Below are 22,063 nucleotides of genomic sequence, written 5' to 3' on the forward strand. Positions count from 1 at the left end.
CTCCCAAACGGAGGTCGTGGATTCGATTCCCGGCGGTCATAATAACTTTCTGTTCTAGTTTAGTTAAAACCTTTGTCAAATCACCTAGGCTAGGTAGCGGATCCCGAGGCCTGAAGCGTTCCTTATTGTTAGTCATTATTTCTTTATTTCTATTTTTCTCATACGGGCTGCAGCTTTACTTGGCCTACCCATTGTAATATTAAATGAAATAACTGCATAACTTTTTTAGTAAATAGTTATACTAAAAAGAGAAAAATGTAATATTTTTAACAAAAAAATTGAACCGACTTCAAAAAATAAATAAGGAACTCCCTAAAATTTTAAAAATAGTCAAACTTAGATTTTTAACACGAAAAAAAAATAATTTGAAATAAAATATGCACACAAAATATAATAATATAATACATAATATAAAATACGTGTAGTAGATAGGTTAAATAAGGATTTTGATTATTTTTATTTAGTTATTACGATTATTATGTACGTATTTTATTTTAAAATGTTTTTTATGTTAAAAATCTAAGTTTGATTATTTCATAATTTTTAGTGAGTTTCTTATTTAGTTTTTGAATTCGATTCAATTTTTTTGTTGAAATTATTTTGTTAGCTAATATTTTTCGATTTTTTTTTTGGAAAAAATTACATATATTTCTTAAACTGTTCTGTTTTCTGTTTTTAAAATATTTACAAAATATAGCTATTTCTTGACCCGATACATCAATATTTTTATTTTTTCTTAAAAATATCGATATATCTTTTGCAAAATATAGATATTTTTCCTAGTCGTTGCAAAAGAAATATCGATACTTTTCTCAGCGGCTGATACCCCTAATTCCAAGCCCTTGTGTCATACTTTATCAAAGTCCGCGTCAAGAAAAATTGCTGTACAGATTTGCTTTTTAAAATGTGTTCTCAGTTATATCCGTAATAGGATGTACCTCAATTTGTCGAGTGTTTATTTCTAAATACAAACTGTTGAGCCGGGAGTAGTTGCTTTTCTTTAATAAATGGTTTGAAGCATTTCAAGGACAACTTCTCGAATAATTTAGATACGATTGGTAGCAGTAATATTGATCGATATGATGTTTTATCGTTGGGCAGTTCGTCTGGATTAAGGACCACAATAATTTCCAAAACTTTACACCGCATAGGAATATATTGCAATCGCGCTGTAGCGTTAAATAGGCGTTTACATTTATTTGTGCCATCGGTAACTATTTAAGTACTTAACCATTTATAAGATCATAATCTTAAGACTTTTGATACAGCCATTTTTCTGAATTTCGTTAACAATTTCCTTTGGAGTTATTGATTTAAGATTCTATATTTTCTTTTATTTGGATTAGATAAGGTATCATATGCTTCAGTAGGGCGAGGTTGGAAAGTATTTAATGTAAAAATGTTTTTAAAAAAATGCCAAATTTTTAGTACTACTATTCATTGAATATTTTGTGTCCGCGATTTTATTGAAGCAACTGGTATTTTTGACAGACTGAATTGATGGTCTCTACAATTATATGAGTATACATGATTTTGGACTTAAGCAATCAAAATCTATAAGTTAATTTGGTGGGTTGAATCCAAATCAGTAGCTCATCCTTTCCAAATCCAAAAATTCTTGATACCGTCTTTCGATTTATATCTTGGTGTAGCCGCTCTCTTTGCTCGTCGCTTATATCGCCGAAGTCGCCACAAGTGCATGCGAATGCAGAAAATGTATTTTTGGAGACACTCGAGCTCCAACGTTGTGGTAATTTTGTAACAAATTATCAATTGAGTGTTTGTAATCCGGTGTTTTGTGGTTACCGAAAAAGTGTTGAACAACATGAGGCGTTAAACATTTTATAAACTTTGTGTCAGCCACTACTTTTCGAATGTGGGGTAGAATAAATATGTTTTCTTTCATTTTTGTATATGACAGTTTTGGAAACAACTTCAAAAGTAGCAATCATCAATATGATAACGTTTGTACAAAAAATTAAATATAAAAATTTTAACCAAGTGACCAATTGGTCTGCTCGGCACATGTTACAAACCAATTTCGGTACCCATCGCTTGTCAGTGTGTAGCAAAGTACTGAAAATATTCACATTTGAGCGCATTTGTTGTGATTTTTTCACATTTACCGAACATATAGACCTTGCAGCTTTGTCTGTGCATTTTCGCACGTTCTAAAGTACAATTGCAACACAAAACCAATTTTCAAATTATCTTTAATGCAAAGGCGTCAGATGTTATAAAAACACAGAGCTGCCATCATACACGAACTCAAAAACTAGAATCAATCTTGATTCACATATAGAAGATCAGGGAATCAAATAACGTTAATAGTCCTTCTCATCTGCTCGGGTCCAAAAGTTGGCGCGAATTTGCTCACTTGTGTTATAAATGCTTTTGGTTTAGATATTCTTAAACCATTAATTGCTATAAGTTTAATAGATTGCGAAATGAGATGTGAAATGAAATGTGATGATTTACACCATGAATTGTCATGGATATGTAAAACATCACATATTATTGATATCTTACCATAGAGTAATCAGTAATAATCATAGAGTAATATATAATATGTAATTGTATATTCGCCATTCGCGTTGTATACACCATAGAGAAATATATAGAGTAGTATCCGGAAATTCGGCATCAAGCCAAGTTTTTGCTTCAACTGCGAAATTCCTTTTTGTCCAGTTTTTTTCACAGTAACAATAGTTGCTTCACTCAAAATGGCTATTAGGATCAAATGTTCTATCTGTTGCCGTTACGCAGGAAGCTCATCTAGTGATAGCTAAGGCCCATTCCAGTAGAATTGATACAATAGAAGAAATGTGAATAGTGCCCATAAATGAATGTATAATGTGCATTAATTATTGTGCATTGTTAATAAATATAATGACCCAATCTTAATAAAATCCATACTGCATACTGAGAAGAACCATTGAATCCATGATGTCGGCTGAATCGACGATAGAGTATGTACTTTACAAAAAAGTCTAATGGCGAACTAAAGGCAGATGAAGCTTCATCCGCTAAAAATCAGCTTCCAATGATCCAGTATTAGTCGAGCATGTAATCAAAACCCTCGATAACAGACATTCATTAGAAGTCTTGTAAATGATTCTTGTAGTAGAAATCTTATTAGATAGGGTCTGAATTATAGGAAATCCAACTAAAACATAAAAACAATCTATATCACCTGCATTGCCTGTTTCTATATGTGATGAGTGATTTTTTTTAAATATTTATTGGAAAAGGACTTCTTTATCTGCTAGGAATCAATGCTCCTAATCATCATCAGAAATCAGTCCCAGCTTCATCCCAATAATAACGTTAACTGACTTAGATATGGAAGACAGCTAGTCTGATCAATGTCCAAACAATCATCTTTGAGCACAAGCAAGACATCCAAATATCCAAGCTGTGTCTCACCTTCCAGGCTTACCACAGAACATTGTATCTCGGTTTATATCGCTACCAATCTTTCTTTGTAGATTCATTAAGCGATATACAAAGACAATTGTATTGAACACCTTATTTATCCACTAATCTACAGCCTCTTCGTTAAAGCAGCGACTTAATAGCACTATAATCAACTATCAGAACAAATGTAAGGGTTTTAATTTTGATATATTAATCTTCTTTATATTTTTCTCACTATAACCAAACATTCAACAAGAATTATACATGCTTGACAGATTGGTAAGTTTCTAAGAAACCAAACAATTCAATATTAGCTACTTGTATGTTCGCTGATTTTCTTTGCTTTAAAAATGAATTTATTGAGAAAAATTGGAACTATAACATATATGTTAACCAAATTATGTTCTATCATTTTCTACAACTTATTTCCATCCAATTATCGATCTATATTCGCGGTTCTTCAGAATATAGAAACCATGTGCCAGCTATGCTGCTTCCATCTGAACTGAAGTGGTAATCAAAATGCACTATGCACATTCATCAGCTGACTGAAACAGTGTATCTTCAACATGACACAACTTTTGTAATCTGCGACCAAGCGTTGTCATTTAATTCGTTCAGATGATATCGGTAGACATCTGCAGTAACGGTCATGAATATTTCACTTCGGTGTCGATGTGGATGACTCTCCTGGATTAATCCACAAATTTTTGCACTAGACAATGGTGAAGTTGATTCAATTTCCATTGTCGATACAGAAAATGTTTGCCTGCCAAACAATAAAACCGCAATGTTGGAATTGCTCGAAATGACATTTTTAGTCAAATCGTGTGGTAGCCATTTTACTTCCTTTTGAATATTTTCCATCACATGTAAACGTCTGAGAGTTCGTTGATAGTTTGAGCTGGGTTCACCCAATAAGCCTTGCAATGCATTATCTTAAGACTTTTGTTGGTTCTCCAGACCGTTAACATGATTACTCAATTGCCATTATTTAAAATAATTCAAACAGAAATCGACAATTCGGATATGAAGTAATAGCATCTCTATAAGTCTTTAAAAATTCTGACTGGCTCTGGACGCAGATATCTTAAATCAAACGACAAAAGTAATGGAACATTTATATACACTGAAAAACTCAACAATACTAAATAGAAAACACAGAGCAATATATAGAGTGTTAACTCAATACAAATAATTTCAGAATTGTTGTGGGTGGCCTCAGCAGGAAGGTGCTGAGAAAGTCATTTCGCTGAATTTCATTGGTTAGTTTAAATTACCATTACAGGGAAGTATTTAATTGGTCGAGGACTTCATACGCATCACGTGACGAACTTCTAATGTCACATTCTACTGACCAATTAATTTGATATAAACCCCAAATGTAATTTTTCAAAATAATGTATTGAAATAAAATTCTGTACAAATATTATAAAATATCATAAAGCTAAAATATAAGTATATGATGAACATATATAATGAATATAAATAAAAAATAATTAAATATAAACTTAAGACTGCAATATAATTTAATACATTCTGGCAAATATAATCAAATTTGTCTATAGCGCTTTATCCCTTTTTCATATATCTTTAGTGCTTATAATTTAAATAATATGTATTACATTTTCTATCTTTTTATTCAGAGCTGCTGCTGTGATTCAACTGAGCTCAGTTGAAAGTCTATCTATTTATATTTTACTTACTTGTCCAACACAAAAATGTATTGAGACAAGTTATAATTATTTTTACAACGTTACTGTAAAAATTGTGGAACGGATCGTTAAAACTGTTAAATTGTATGATATATGTCAGAGTAGAGAAAACATACCAAAAAGTAAAACTTTAGAACAGCAACAAAAAATTTAAATGCATGACATATATCAAAATTACTACTATGCTCTTATTATGGTAAAGTCGAGGAGTTAAAGAGAAAAAAAGAAAGATACAAGAGACAAAAACTAATCTTGTTGATCTACAAATTGTATTATTTTATTTTGCATTGAGGTATTTTTTAACATCTTTGTTGAAAAGGTTATCTCGGTTAAGGAGCCTTAAGCCGAAATATTAATTCTGGTTTATTAACCAATAAACATTTGTTTCAACTAAATGAACCTCTTAAAAATAAACAAGTTTTTAATTGATTGCACCTGACATGCAACGTTTTAAAGGGTAACTAAGACTTCTAAAACTTTCATTTAGTATAATCACATTTACCTTCAATGTAATTTTGCCACCGCCAAATTTGGACACATTTTGGTTTTAAAGGGTGGGTAATATTTTCATGATTTCTTCTGTTGTATTCCTGCAAATAGCAATTTTATATGAATATCAAATGCTATATATAAATAATTGTATACGTACTAGGTAAAAGCAATGTTAAATCACACAAACACATCCTTAAACTAACTAACTTGGGTTGTTTCTTCCTAGGAAATGACGTCTGTTTTTTTCATTTCCGCACATATACTTGATACATAACACTTTTGAGAACGAAGATACATTATAATCTTATAATAGTGATTATAATAAGGCACAAAAATGCTGATCGTACTCAATGTGAGACACACAAAAATGGCGTCCTAAAAAATGATACAAACAAATGGTCAGGTTATAGAAATTAGCCAATCAAATGCTTTTGTAAGGGAATTCAAATGAACCAATAAAAAAGTGGTCTCAGAGCCAGCTTTGGTTGGACCACGCAAAACATTTTCTCGATTTCGCCTAATTAAGTAAAACCTCTATATATACTCTATGATATCTTACTATATTTTTATTGAAATAATCATTATATTTTTTATTTATATAATAACATTGTCATAATTATTTCTAGGGTCCCTCCCGCACCTCTCCTTGTTGAAGATCCCCCTAGTACCGACGATGAGACTTTAAATGAACTAAGAAACTTTAACCCAACGTTCCTTCATGGGTAAGTACTATACATCAAATACAACAATATGTACAGAATACCACGTTATATTTATTATTGATTATTTAGTATTACGTCTATCAAAGTAATTGATATATGTTAAAATACCATGGACGCTCCAAAATTCGAATGCCATGACCTTGCCAACCTACTTTGGAGCTTTTGGTTGATTTGCATACAGCTGCGTCTAATCCATTATCACATATTGACGTAAGAAATCTGTTTTTATTTTGTTTGAACAGTTCCAGACAGCTAGATTTAGTGTGTGTGAGCAAACGCGACGCCCACTTCGATAGCAAGTTTCCCATATGTTCGTATAGAATTGTAAACGTCACTATCTTCTAATATATTTAAAGTATCAGCTACCTCACGCAAGTCCACTTTACGGCTTACAAAAATATTTTGTGGGCTTCTGTTATGTTTTCTGGAACAACTACAACCAACCAATTCAAACCACTGTTTAAGTTCAACAGTGTTTTGACCCATTAAATATGATATTTAATAAACACGCTACATTTTTTAAATTGGTTGTTTAATTCGATTGTTTCAAAAATATTTGAAAAAGTTAATTGTAACTAGTAAAGTATTGGCACGTATTTTTTAGCTTTAGTATCTATTTAAAAATCATACGTATCTCTCGACAACGTCATCTACGTGAGAGACCATAACTTATTGAGTGATCTGTTATATATTTTATTAAATTTCCAATTTTTTTTTATACTTTCTAAGTCATATTTGAACACCGTTAAAAGTTGTTTTTAAAAATCAATGGTAAAATTGACTTATAATTTTGATAAAATATAACAAAAATATTTGATAAAAAATTTGGCGCTTTAATTAAGCGGTAAAATATCCAAAACAAATATTTACCGGACCAGTAAGCGCGACGTTGCCAATATATCGCGCCTATATCTTGAAATGTGAAAATATTTATCAAAAATTACATGAACTTAATCCTATTCCTGTCGCTAACGAAAAAAAAAACACAATGTCTGTTATGTGCCTGCTTCAATGAAACAACGAATAAAAATATGTAACAACTTTAAAACGTTATAGGCCAGGAGATGCTCTAATTTTAATCATTTTTAATTGTATTTCTTTTCGCAGAGAAAGCATTGGTATACAATTTAATAACCGGCCAACTGCTGAAAAATATACCAAGAAAGGAAATTGTAAAACTGAGTATCTTGATCAACGCAGCTTTTCGAAACATACCCGAGGTGCTTGTAAGATGGTTTTGATTCCAAAATTTGGAAAACCACCAAATCATTTCCATCAAATTCACTGCTACCAGTTATATACAAGTAGCATATATACTTGTAATAATAAAAACCCAATATATACACATAAGTTTTCCTTAATAATTCTTGCCCATAATTGTGCATAGAACCACAGAAATTACTGACAAAGCCTAGCCTAAAAATCTGCTCAGCTATATTTCTAAACGAAGCCCAAGCCCTCGATGAGGTTTGATATGAATAACTCATTCGTTACTTTTGTCATTTTATTTAAGCTGCGGAAAATCATCAAATCATCTTTTAGAAACTTATAGTGAAATAGCTCGGTTATATTCCAATTCTCGGTTTTATTTTCAATTACTAAAACTTTTAGTTTTAGACCAAGAACGCCATGAAGATCCAAAAGGAGGGAAAATAATTACCACATGAATTGACTGAGAATGTCATTTCGAATCGTTTCATAATACCGATTTCATTGCTTGCCAGGCAAAAAAATTAATAGTTTTTTTGTGGCATATGGCAAGGAAAAGTGAATCTAGTGCAATAATTAAAAGCACAAAAAATCATGAGTTAGCCCAGGAGAGCCATTCACATGTATACCAAGAGGGGGTATTCATGGCTATAAAACATTTATGTGTATATGGTGAGACCAGCAAGCTGTAGAGAATTATGAGCTAAAAACCGAATAAAACTGTTACTGCGTATTTTTATAGACGTAAATTAAATAAAATGGACAATGTACTGTTGCAGAAAAGATGAGCGATAGCGAGGAACAAACGCAAAATAATCCTCTTATATAACAATGCTCGACAAAACTTAAAGAATACACTGTTGCAGCTCGAATGGGAAGTTGTGTTGTATCCAGCGTACTCAACAAACGTAGGCTTTCTGATTACCATTTGTTCAGATAAATGCGGGAGAGCTTGGCTGGTACAGGAATTCAAAATGCTGAACAAACAAACATTATTAATTCGGCACTGTATCGCCATGTTACCAGGAGGATGGAAAAAATTGTACTAAGAGGAATATATATTGTTTAATATATGTTGTACTAATACTTCCCAATAAAAGCCTTTTTCGAGATTTTTCGTCAAGTTGCGGACGTGAAAAATAGTGAAATGTATATATCACGTCAATCGTCTTGAAAAAAGTAGTTTCGAGAAAAATGCTTTTAAAGTTTAAAAATTTTCCTTGTCATTCACTCTTGATGGACTATTCCAACCACTCCACCATCATCGCTTATCTGCTTCCGACATTTACTTTCCCCTAAGAATAAATCTTCCCTGCAGCGTCCCCTCTTTTTCCTTCGACATTTACAATGACTTTTGCACGATTTACACGATTTCACCCCTCATCTGGAAGAAGAGTAAGCCTCGTTCTTCCGGCTCTAGTTACATACTCACCAGCCTCACAGACCACTTTTAGAACTATTCGAGAAAATGATCCTTAATCGTCTCTCCTCATCATTGGAAAGCAACTGTCAAATTTCTCCTTTTCAGTGTCGCCTTCCACCCGGTATATCAACTCTCAATCACCTCGTGGGGTTTGAAAAAGACAAAAAGAAAGAAAGAAGAAGAAGCATACATTTACAACTAAACAAAATCTCTATTTATTGTGCTATTTTTGGATCGACAGAATGCGTTTGATCGAGTGAAGTAGATGGATTGGTTGGCGAGTTGATCCTGAGTAGATTTCATTCCCTTGGACACGTAGGAAATATTTTAAATTTTGTCCGCAACTTTCTCAAAAATGGATCCTTCCGAGTTTGTTCGGGCGGTTTCCTTTTCTCCACCTATCATTTAAACAATGAACTCTCTCAAGGCTGCATGTTGAGTCCAATGTTATTTATAATAGCTATGGATTTAATTACTGTATACATTCATACTCTTTGATTGACACTCTCACTTATCGTCTCTTTGTGGACCATATTCTGGTCTACCGGGCAGTTAAGCCCACCAACCTAGGAAATAGACTTCTACAGGGAACCGTGACTAGATTACTGGTATAGTCCCCTTCTACCGGATTCTGTATCTCCCCTCCAAAGTCCTCAGTCATCCAAAAATGTTTTCGTGTCCATTACCACCCTGGTAATAATGTTTCTATTCCTTTGGTCGATCGATTTAGATTTCTGGGATTCATATTCAATGGTTGGATTACCTGGAAACATCACATTGCCGAACTAAAGAACCAGTGTACTCGTGATCTCTTCATGCTGCCACAACTGTCCCATCGCCAGGCAGGTGCTAACTTGAAAACTATAATAAAAGTATACCTATCCATCATCCTTCCAAAAATTTCCACTGCCTCCAAAACCTACACTTGAGGTCATTCAAAGCCCGACGTTGAGAATTTCATTGGGTGCCTTCTGATAAATGTGTGCAGCCTTAAATTTGCCATTATTTTCACCTACCACCGAAGTGAACTCTTTCTTAACCTCGCGATAAGGTCAATTGCGCTGCCTTCCTCGACCTGTCTGGTCTCTTCATGGATTCTACCCCCGACCACCTAACCCTACCCGTGTACCCAGCACACATTATATCTGACGAACTGAATCTGGCTCCCTTTATTTACTACTTATTCAATTTCCCAAATTTTCCCTCTGATTCTAGCGGTTTTTACACCGTCACATATTTCAGAGCGAGGACCCTGTTTTATGAGAGCAAAACTTTTTGAGCTACTTTCTCTCTAACCGGGGCACAGACAGTGACGGCTCCAAATCTAATAAAAACTTGGTTGTGCCTTTGTTTCTGATGGGCAAACCTATCTTTTTACGCTCACTGAACAGAGAACGACAATCACCGCTGAACTGCACGCCCTCCGTTCCCATGCAGTGAAAATGAATCGGCCGAGACTGTTCATATTCTTAACGAATTCAGCAATGAATATATGAAAAATACAAATCGATTTTTTCATATTTCTAGACTAGAATTAGGATGAAGTTACACGCCGATTCAGATCCCGCCTCACTAAAACAACTATATCTACAAAAATAATTTGAATTTCGAAAAATTCTCTTAATGTCTTAAAGAATCAAGATTTGAATTTTTTTTTTAATTTATAGACTAGAATACTCCCTTAAAGTTTAATTTTTATTATTTAATTAATACATTGTTACTAGTCGTTTCCGTCTAACCTACAATTTGTCTTTATGATAACTTAAATCTAGGTATATAACTAGGAGGACCCATCGGCCCTAACTCAGTCTCTCTGTCAATAATGTTTATACATGTCACTGCTGAATTTTTTAATATATGCACCTCACTACACAACACTACACAAGATCAGATGGTTTGATTCTTTTGAGTCTGTGTCCTGTTCTGGTGGTATCCAAAAGTTGCAATATTTCAATATTGGTATGAGAATGGAATCTTTCCTCATACCCCCTTGCAATTCGCTTGATTTCTTGATTGACTGTGAGTATCTGAAGTGTCGATGTAGGTCAACAGTCCTATAGTACTATATGTGGATGCACCCACAATACCTCTTTGTACTTTGTTCTGAAAAAATTGTATTTTATTTATGTTACTCTTTGCAGAACATCCCCATAATTGAACTCCGTATGTCCATATAGGTTTCAATATTTGCTTATATAATAGCAATTTATTATGAACTGATAATTGTGATTTTCTTCCAATTAGCCAGTACATTTTCCTATATTTCAATTCCAGTTCTTTTCTTTTCTTCTTTAAATGTTCCTTCCAGCGAAGTTTTGGATCGGGTTTCATTCCAAGATATTTAGCGTTGTTGCTATATGGAATGATAGTATTATTTAATGTTATTGGTGCTTGTACGGTCTGTTTATATCGCAGTATCATCAGCAAATGTAGCCATCGTAATATTTTCCATTTGAGGTATATCACAAGTGTAGAGTAGATAAATCATTGGTCCCAATATACTTCCTTGTGGTACACCTGCTTTAGGTTCTTTTATTGTAGAGTAAGCTGCTTCTTGTTTGACTCTAAACATTCTAGTTGTAATGTATGATTTTAATAGTTCGGTGTGTTGTTTTGGTAGCATTTTCTGTAGTTTATGAACAAAGCCTTCATGCCAAACCTTATCGAAGAAGCCTTGTGCTACATCTAAAAATATAGGTGAGCATACTTTTTGACTTTCGTAGGCTTTTTCAATAACATTTGTTATTCTGTGGAACTGGTCAATTGTTGAGTGCTTGTTAATAAACCCAAACTGGTGTGTTGGTATTAGGTTTTTTTTCTGTCTATGATCGGTTTTATTCTTTCCAAGGAATTTTTCAAAAACCTTAGATATTACTGGCAGCAGTGATATAGGTCTATAGGATTTTATTTCGTTTGGTAACTTCCCATCTTCCAAATGCCTGGGACATGTTTTAATCTAAATGCTGTATTGATCAATTTGGTGAGTTTTATAATTCCCTTTCTTGGTAGTTTTTGCAGTAATTCTCCTATTATTAAATCGTAGCCTGGTGATTTCCTGAGGTTAATGTCAGTTTTAATAACTTTGGTTAACTCTTTCGGCTCCCTTAAAGTGAAAAAATAATCAGATTACATGCAAATACCTTTTACGTTGATTCCGTTATCTCCTGGTCTATAAAGTTACCATGAATTAAATTAAACAAATTAATATATCGTCTTTACGTATCACCATTGTTAATGTTTTAATAATAAGCTCCGTATCAGCGACCGATGTTAATTAGTATTAGACTTCCTAGAGTGAAAGTGGTTTCTGATATTTAATGGTAAGCAGCATATATACGTCCATTCATAGTAAACTGAACAATACTAGGACATAATTAGAATGTTTTCGGTTCTTTCACTACTGTCGTTCTTCTTCACGTTTACATTATCTCGACAATGGTTTAGTTATATACTAAATTGATCAATATACTTTTCTTATAAACACTATTTATTTTTTTAAATTAATTTTAACTAATTTAAAGTTGGAAACAATCCTTGAAGCCAATACATTTACATTTCTTCGAAACATTATTCATTTCAATTTATCGAGTGGCACTCAGAGCCGATCTTCTCGAAGTGGTTTTTTGAGTTTAGGAAATAGCCAGAAATTCGATGAAATTAAATCAGGCTAATAGAGCATTTTTATGGTATAATAAAAATAATTAAAAAAGAAACAAATATTATAATTTCACATAAACTATATATAAGACTAAAATATATACTGGTAGTAAGTCATAATCACAAATATGCTATGAATTAAGAAATTATTTTCCATCCATTGTACTTTTCCCCATGTTTTAGGCAGTATATACATTCCGAATTGTAAAAATGTGTTGTAAAAATGAGGTAGATCCAGGAGTAACCAGGTCAGAAGCTTTTTCTGATGAATGAGATATGGTGTCCCACGGTGTGTAAGACAAGATGTGATCTAAGGTTCTCATTACAAAAAATGACTATTCACGATCACAAAATGACATTTTAGTTCTATAATGACACTTGGCATGTATCAGCAGTATATCTCACCTGCAAATTTTCCCATGGTTCCCCGCGGCAAAATCTGATGCTGATAAAAATCATTTGGATCATGTTATCATTCATGTTGTTGAGAGATGTTATATTATTATTATTATTATATTTATTTGCATACTATTTTTTTATCACCGTATATATAATAGATATATTGAAACTGTATATTTGAAATGACTTCATAAAAAAAATACAAAAAATCGTGAAAAACAAAAAAAAATTATTAAGTTTACCACCTATTCAGAACAGTTATAAACGATTATTTTTAGAAAGATCTAACAAGTATGGTAAATATTTAACAAATCGTTTGTAGAATGATGCATTAACCTCTGATTAGAAGGACATTTGTGGAAAATATGAAGGTGATACCAATATTATTATATAACATAAAGACTGTACATTTTGCTTAAGGATTTTTTCAATAATTCAAGGCTTTATTACAAGATATTATGTACGTTATTAATTTTAATTAATATTGAAGAGTTCTAGTCACTGTGCTTGCTTATTTTTTTAAAATATTGGAAATTTCCACTTTGGAGAAACAATATAATGTTTGTTGAGGCTATTCACTTGGGCATATAGTCATCCTCCTTGCTAGATCATATGTCTTCGACTGAAACAAATTATAATACTTATAAGACAATGTTTCATAATTAGTGCAAAAAGTGGAATCTTTCGCGTGGGGTAAGTTTTTGCGGATTGAACAACACATTACCGATTATTGTCATGTTTAAAGTTTACTTTATTACGTTTCTACTTATATAGCAACCATATTTCTTTCAATACTCATTCATCGAGTATGTGTATAATCAATCGTGATCTTCCATGATAGTTTCATTTAAATTTAGCTTCTAACTCCTCAAATTCGTCGAATAAGGCATCGAAACAAATACATACTCAATATAACAGGATTACTATGTACGCTTTAGTTTTAGCAACAACAACAAGAAGCGTGGTTAGAAACAAAATAACATGTATAGGTGGAAATTAGTCGTCTAGTATAGTATGTATAATAATTATCTTAAGTGTGTGATCGACTGTGGTTTATTAACGAATTCAAAAAACTTACAAGAAAAGTCTAGAGGCTTAAGTCAAACAGTAATTGCTTGTGGATGCACCTTTTTTCTTTTTTTGGCCTGGAACCGGGTAGGGGAATCCTGTTACGGATACCTGGTCGGGAAGACCCGCAGGAATATGCGAGTTGGACTGGATATGTGGACACTGCCTCTGGGCTACCCACTAAACCCCACCCTATCAGCTGATCTAATGACATAGCTGATAACACCGTTAAGAGGCACAAGGTCCAGGCAAGGACGTGGCGTCTTTATCACACCACGCAGCTTGCGGTACATGAGTTAATCGCTCGCCGGAGAAGGTCGAGACAATTAGGAGTTAGAGCACGACGGGGTAGTGTCGGCTGTGATAGAATAAGGCTACGAAGAGCCGAATGAGTTATTGGCCCAAAATATCGGCCAGCTCGGTAATACATCTATTGTCCGAGAGACGAAGAGTGGAGAAATATCTCGAGTAAACCTCGGATATAAAATCGTGAACTTGGGGGAAGTCTGTTTCTCTATGAATTTGATTGTTCCTGACGAACCAGGGGGCATTGATTATTCTCCTGAGAATTTTGTTTTGAAAGACTTGAAGACGTTACACCTGGCTGGGTGAGACCTATTTTAGATAGACACTGGAGCCGTATAGAACGACTGATCGAACCAGCATCTTGTACAGGAGAGATTTTATAGATAGAGGAAGCCTGCTGGCCCGGTTGTTAAGCGGGAACAGCAAATTAACAATACCTTGGCCTTTATAGGACTTTGATGTGGGAATTCCACCTAAATTTGCGATCGAAAACTAGACCAAGATAGGTGGCTTCTTCTGACCATGGGATTTCGGCGTTCTCGATTTTAAGACGCGAAATGCTCGGTGCAAAACGCTTCTTGTGGAAGAAGATGGCCTGGATTTTCTGTGGGTTGACCTGCAACCTCCAGAAATGCAACCACTGGACCATCTCATCGAGTTGTTTTTGGAGTCTGCTTCGGATGTGCGGTGCTAATCTTGAAGAAGCAAAGTAAGCAGTGGCGTCTGTGTAAAAAGCAGCCTGAACTTGTGGTCTCCTAGAGATATCTGATCGTATCTTTCTTGTTATCAGCGAGATATTCAAAAATATTTGTTAATATACAAAGCCTCTGCCTAAAAAGATATTATATGTGGGTCTTTAATGAATGTTAAAGGATATACAACAGATTTTATTACTGTGTTTCAGGCTTCCCTCTTCAGTATGTGTCATATCATCGAATTGTGGCCAAAAACATTTTCAGTGCATTGGAAATGCCTGAATTTCTACCAACGAAATCGAATTTGCAAGGAGTTTTACTTTTTAATATTATCAAATACTGTGTGAAGCTTATAGCAAACATGCACCATCGATTTCAACATGTCATATTGGTTTAGAAGTTTTGATACTCGTATTTTTGACATAGAGACACAAAGGCATTCTGGACAGTCAAAAATATTTAAAGATTTGATTTGACGGCATTACTCCAAGAAAACCATCAATGGGGATCGCTGTCGACTATAACTGATACGTTTGAGCCGAGCACAATGTTACTAGAATGCACAATAACACTATAATGTTGTCATCAGAAAACTCGATCACATGTTTCAAAACCGGTGAAAACATACACGGAAATCTTAAAATGGAAAGTGCCACCCCACTCGCCGTATTCTCCAGACTTTGCTCCTTCTGATTACTACTTGTTACGACCTATGAGCAGCGCTAAACATCTTATGAAGACACCAAAAATTGAGTCACTTCGTGGACAGCCTCAAAAGATACAGTTCTTTCGAAATGGAATCTGTAAATTACCCGAATGATTGAAAAAAGTAGCTGCTATCGATGGGAAGTTCTTTGAATAAAATACGTTGTATAGATAAACGTTGATCACAATAAAATTTCAAATTAAAAAAAATCCATTAAGACTAATGTATAGGCCATAGTAAACAACATACAGAACCATTACAATGAACAATCATAGTTTTTATTATAAAAAGTTATAGATTATTTTTAACATAACACCTTGTACTATCTAACATAATTATAAAGTAATTTATTACTACTTTTTATTTGTACTTGGATCAATTCGCAAACAAGGCAAGTGCGCGATAAATACGTCAGTATCCATTTCCTAAATTAAAATCAAATTAGGCTAGCTTAATCTAAAGTTAATTAACAACATACATACTTTATACAACTTCGTGTCGTATGGTTCTTTGATCAATTTCTATTAATCCTTTGATTTTGCTGCGCATTGCCAAGTTGTTTTAATGCTTCGATATTGCTGAGGTTTAGTAACCTTCTTTGATGTTTTCTTGAGGAATTTTCAAAAACCTTGTAATTTCAAGGTTGTCGTTCAATTTATCGTTAGTTACTTCACCATAAATATTGACGATTAACCAAAGAACTTTGTTTTAGTAGAATTAGATTATTAATCGGTTTGATGACTTTATAGCAAACTTATATTTGTACTCCATAAGCCCAAACTGGCGTTCCTGTTGACTGATAAATTAATATTTTTTAAGTTGTTAAGTTTAGTTGGGAGTATCTTCTGAATAACCAGTACCAGTTGTTTAATTTCAAGTCCGATCTACTCATTCTTTTGTCTAATGTGATGTTTTCAATTTAATCTACCATCAAATTCGAAATCGATATATTTCACTGATTCTGTTTGATTTTTAGGGAAGGAATTAATTATTATATCCCTTAAATGATATAATTAGACTTTTTTTCTCAATTTACACGACGGGACAGAACTGACTTCGAACAGTTATAGACGGTTTGTGAATATTATTATATCTTTAGGAATAACAACTGTGATATCAGAAAGTGTTCCACGTACTGTTACTTTCGTTGTTTGAGTGCAGAACTGTCGTCGAATTGAATGTTAAGAATGCCTCTTTATCTATGATCTGTCCAAATAATAACCTTTCAAACTAACAAAAGCTTTCATAAGGAACGTGTATACTATATACCTATTCCAGTGTAGTAGTTCTTTTTTTTTAATGCCTTCTTAATAACCGCTGTTACTGTATTCATTTGGTCTGTTGTTGACTGATGACCATTCGAATGATTCGAAAGTCAAACTGAAAACCTAATATATTTATGTGTTGTAAGAGGTAGCTTGCTCTGTCGGTTCATCAGCTTTTTTATATTTAATTGTTTGCAGCAACATAAGCGTTTCGGAACAAACTTCAATCTCAAACAAGCATTAAATATGTAAGTCAACATGGTGATTGCTTTTCGTGATATTTCTTTCAATAATTCAGATAAAACAGCATCAATTGCAGGAGCTTTTTCGGTATTGAGGTTGGTATCAATTTCCATGATTATTTCCAATGAATTTTGAACAATTTGTTATAACTGAGATCTCATTTGTAGATATTATTCAATGTATTTACCAGATACCACTTTCTAGGCCATTGTTTGGTTAGAGTAGATAATATTCTCAGCGTTTTGAGAAAGTTGGAAAAAATATCGTTGACTTGCTACGAAAACAAAATATTCTAGAATCCAGCAACCACTAAGATACTTGAAAAATTATTGTGATTATAATGGACAATGTGTTGATTAACAGTATTTATTTTTGAAAATAGTTAATATTATTAATAAAATAAAACAACAAAAAAATATGTCAATTACGCAAATCCTGTAATACCAAATATCTCAAAAACAGGATCGTATGTTTATAGAGAGCGAAACAATTTCCTCAACCTCGAATCGTTATAATTCGCTGAAGGTTATATGATCCACAAACACAATTAAATTACGTCCCAAATATTGTGATAATTTTTAGCGGATATTAATTGCGAACTAATAAAAATAGTAGAGCTAATATTTACAATAACAACAAATGAAGGTCGCTTTAAGCAAACTCCACGATAAGTAAATCCACAAGTTTGTTAGATAATGAGTGATAGCAACAATAAAGAGCAGTTTCTTTGTTATATAATAAAAAAAAATAATGCGCGAAATTGTAGTGTAGAATACACTACGGGGGTTTCTAATTATATTTTGAGCGGCGATAGTGTTGTTGGGCTCCATATGATGTTTTCAATTGGAAGTTTGACCTTTATGACCATAACTACTTTGTTTCTAGATCAAAACTCATGTTGTTTACTATTACTTGAAAATGTTGTCTCGGTAAAAAGTTGGACTTTCGACGTGGATTATCAAGACAGACGTGCATCAATCAACTTACTTCGACTGTTGCTGATGAAACCCCATCTTTGGACATTGCGAAATTTTTGTATATGTGTTGTGTATGTTGCGATAGAAAATATTGATGTTGTACGCGTTATATGGCCTACCACGAGATTGAGCCATCCTGGGCATTGCAAAGTCGAACATCAATCAGATATTACATCAACATTGCATCAGACATGCAGCTCAAAAATAACTTTGCGTCAATTGGCTGGCGCAAAGAACTGGTCAAGAAATACAATCGCTTTGTATCAAAAATTGTGTATAACTGTACCAAATCTTGCACAGACTTATGCCTATGAGCTCTAAATAAAACAATAATCCACTGTATAGGTCTTCTAAGTTGAGCCAAATCTGACAAAAGTTTCTTGACCTTGCCTGTTTCTTGAGAATAACTGGGCATGTGGCAACCGGGAGGATACATTACTTCACAAATATCTTCAGATTTGGCGCATGGGTATATTGAGCTCCATTTAATTTTAATACAGACAATAATCCGAGCTTAATCATACAGATTTATTTACTTACATATTTTTTATCGTGACTATTAGATTTAATGTTGAAAATATCTATAAGCAGGTACATAGGTTCAGGAGGTAAATAAAAATGGTAAAATTTTGAAAATATCACATTTTATTTAAAGAAGTATTGAAAAAAAACAAAATAATACAAATATAATTAATATATGTCCAGCCATTCTATTTTTATAAAAAAATCATATTACACATCATCATTATTTTTTGTAAATAAATATACACGAATTTGTTAAATAATTGATTTAATGTTGAAACTATATATAAGGAGAGAAATAAACATTGAAAATTTATTGGAATAACATATTTTATTTTAAAATTTATTGAGTAAAATGAAATAATAAAAATAATTTCTAAAATTAATTTACATTTGAACAATTAACAAGAACTCCCAGAACCATATAAATAAACATTACCATAAAATAGACCAAAATTGTTTAGATATTAGACAAACAATATAGACAAACCCAACCAATATAGCCAAAACCAAATAAGAAAGCCACCCCTCTATATGAAAGCAGTGAAATTATCTTAAAAGTCCCCTAATGTGATCAATTATGAACGCGACTATTCTTGATCCACAAACCCCATTAATGAATTGACTACCTCGAGCTTTCGATTAACAGATTGTACCTTTACTAGCCTAAAATAAATGAATTATCGTACTTTTAAGGTGAAAGAAATCTCAATCAGTCAATACATTATTAATTTTTACAAAACAATAATTTATTTACCTATACTCTTGTATAATAATGCATTGTATTTTCCTTGTCATTAGATCATTGGGGTGTCGTTGGAGGTTTTATATTTTGTTTATTTGTTCCAGGTCTACTTTTGCAAGCAAATTTAATTATTTCATAGTATCACTATACACTGTTCTTACGTCTTAGCAAAATGCTGTCTAATCTTCTTCTCTGATTCTCTGAATTTCATATTCTCGCCAAATTCTAGCTAAATTTTACCTATAAAATAAAATTAAAATCATTACTAAAATATATTATGTCGTAATATGTAAAATAAATGTCTAATGATTATCAGTTACTACAATTTTTGCTGCTATTCTTGACGAACAAACCTCATTAATGGCTTTACTTCCAATACAACAAGAATTATTTTCTTCTCTGTTCTTGTTATCATTAAATTTTGGCAAATATTGATACCTATTCGATGTCGTTAATAATGAAATGTTATAATTCCCACTGTAAATAAAATTGATGCTGTTTAGATTTTATAACTTTTAAAAAGGTAACCTTACATTCTGCACTTACCCTTGTTCTTTCATAATTTAAAACTAATGTATGTTGAACCACAAAGAATAACACGACAATTTAATTATTATTACTATAGAATTATTAATGTAACACAATATCTAAATATTATAGATTTTTGTTTGTTTTGACTTGATTGACTGTACCGATAGACGCAAAAAGACCGCCATTAGAAAAGGAAGACAATATAGTTTATTCTTTTCTATGGTTTATTCTATGCAGAAGAGTGCACATGCGCCAAATCCAGAGATATTTGTGCAGTAATATATCCTGCGTCCGTTCCGTTAGAGCAATAGTTAGTGCTTTTTGCCAGTTTATCATAATTCTTTATCATGGCAGCGCAAGGTCTCACACATCGGCTGAAATAGTCACCTATTTCAATGGTCGATTTGATAGATCTTAGCAGAGCATTCAAAACCAGCAGCATATGTAAACAACAGTAAATGTAAACATATTGCTAACAGATCGAACTCAAATTTATATTCAGTATATTCATTTGAAACACATATCACTTATCAAACGTGAAATGTTTAAAGTAACAAAAGCTTGTAATTTACTTTAAAATGGTTTTATTTTACGAAAAAAAAGGCGACTATTGAACGAGCACAAAACTATACCACCAGCTTAATCCTATTTTAATATAAATAAACCCCTATCTCTAAACAACCCACTCGCCACACCTTTCAGCTTAACATCAACTCACTGTTTTGTTTCTTAGAATAAACAAGGCCGATTAGCTGCAGGATATAACATATTCATTCTGATGAAACTATCAAAGATAGTACGTGATCGGTATACCATCTAGACGACTTATAGTTGCAATGAAATTATTTCTGAGTATCGTTTCAACCTTCATCGGTCAATTTTAATTTGATGATACTTACAACCTGAATTACGATACTTGTGCCAGGAATCTACGAACTAGGGATATTTTCCAAAGTATAAATGTTCCCTAATTGTAATAGTTTATGGCTAAGGGTCACTGACCACTTTCATACTCTTTTTGTGAGCTTCGGCTGTGACACGTTTTTCCGAACTCTACTTAACTACAGCAAAGAACACTTCGAGTAACTACAGAAATATTGCCAATCCATCGTCGACCTGTCTTTTTTTTGTGACAATTAATTTGATTTCGGTTTACTGAATGAATTCAAAAGAGAGCCTTGTGGATTCTTCCCGGAATCCTACCGAGTGCGTCAGCTATGAAATGTGAAAGGATTAAAACAACAAAACCTTTTAATTTACTTTAGAACTATATTGTTTTACGAAAAAAAGTGACCACTTATTGAAGGGCGAATACAAAACGATACTGCCGACTTAATTTTACGGTACTATACTCAAACCCATATGTCTACCAAAGATGCGATTTTTCGGTCTAATATAAACATCTTCGTAACCAGAGCTGCATAAGTTGAATGGTATAACATACGTAAACTACCGTAACGATGAATTACTGCAGCCTTAAATGATTTATAATATAGTTATGATATTACTCTATCTCGTAAATTTTATAAATATATTAATTTTAAAGATTTGGTATTAAACGATACGGATTTCGTTAAATATAATTCCGAACGACAATATAGTCTCTTGTCAAAAGAAGTGTTACTTCGCCATTATGGATTTTATTAAACGACAATACAAAAAATAACATTAAGTATTGGAATTAATTCCTAGCATCTGGGAGGAGCTTTTATATAATTTTTATTCAGTTAATATTATATTTTTCCAATCCCATCTTTGCAATATTTTTAATAAATTACTTCCACAACAGTTGTTGTAATTAATCGTCCTTTACAATACATTTCAATACATACAATGATAAATAATTGAAGTAAAACCAACTAAAAACATTGACAATATACAAGAGATATCAAGAAGTTTTTGCTTGTTCAATGGAAGCAGTAAATAATAAAGCATTATAAAAAGGAATGGACTTTTGCCTTGAATCTTTTA

The 22,063-nt window shown here is 32.8% G+C and overlaps 1 protein-coding gene across 6 annotated transcripts in view; it reads left to right on the forward strand.

Moving 5' to 3' along the window:
• The window catches only part of LOC143196712 (uncharacterized), a 168,526-nt gene that overhangs the window by 66,065 nt on the left and 80,398 nt on the right, over nt 1–22,063 (forward strand). For 4 of the 6 annotated variants that reach the window (XM_076404628.1, XM_076404631.1, XM_076404633.1 and 1 more), the window contains exon 2: nt 6,251–6,346. In XM_076404628.1, the coding sequence (XP_076260743.1) occupies nt 6,251–6,346 (96 nt within the window). Of the gene's footprint in view, nt 1–6,250; nt 6,347–12,250; nt 12,299–22,063 lie in introns of those variants that run through there. The other 2 variants (XM_076404630.1, XM_076404629.1) reach the window with 2 other exon arrangements.

This window comes from Rhynchophorus ferrugineus, unplaced genomic scaffold (genome assembly GCF_030347505.1).
Source record: "Rhynchophorus ferrugineus isolate W39M unplaced genomic scaffold, kcgeb_rfMv2 rfM4, whole genome shotgun sequence".
Lineage (NCBI taxonomy): Eukaryota > Metazoa > Arthropoda > Insecta > Coleoptera > Curculionidae > Rhynchophorus > Rhynchophorus ferrugineus.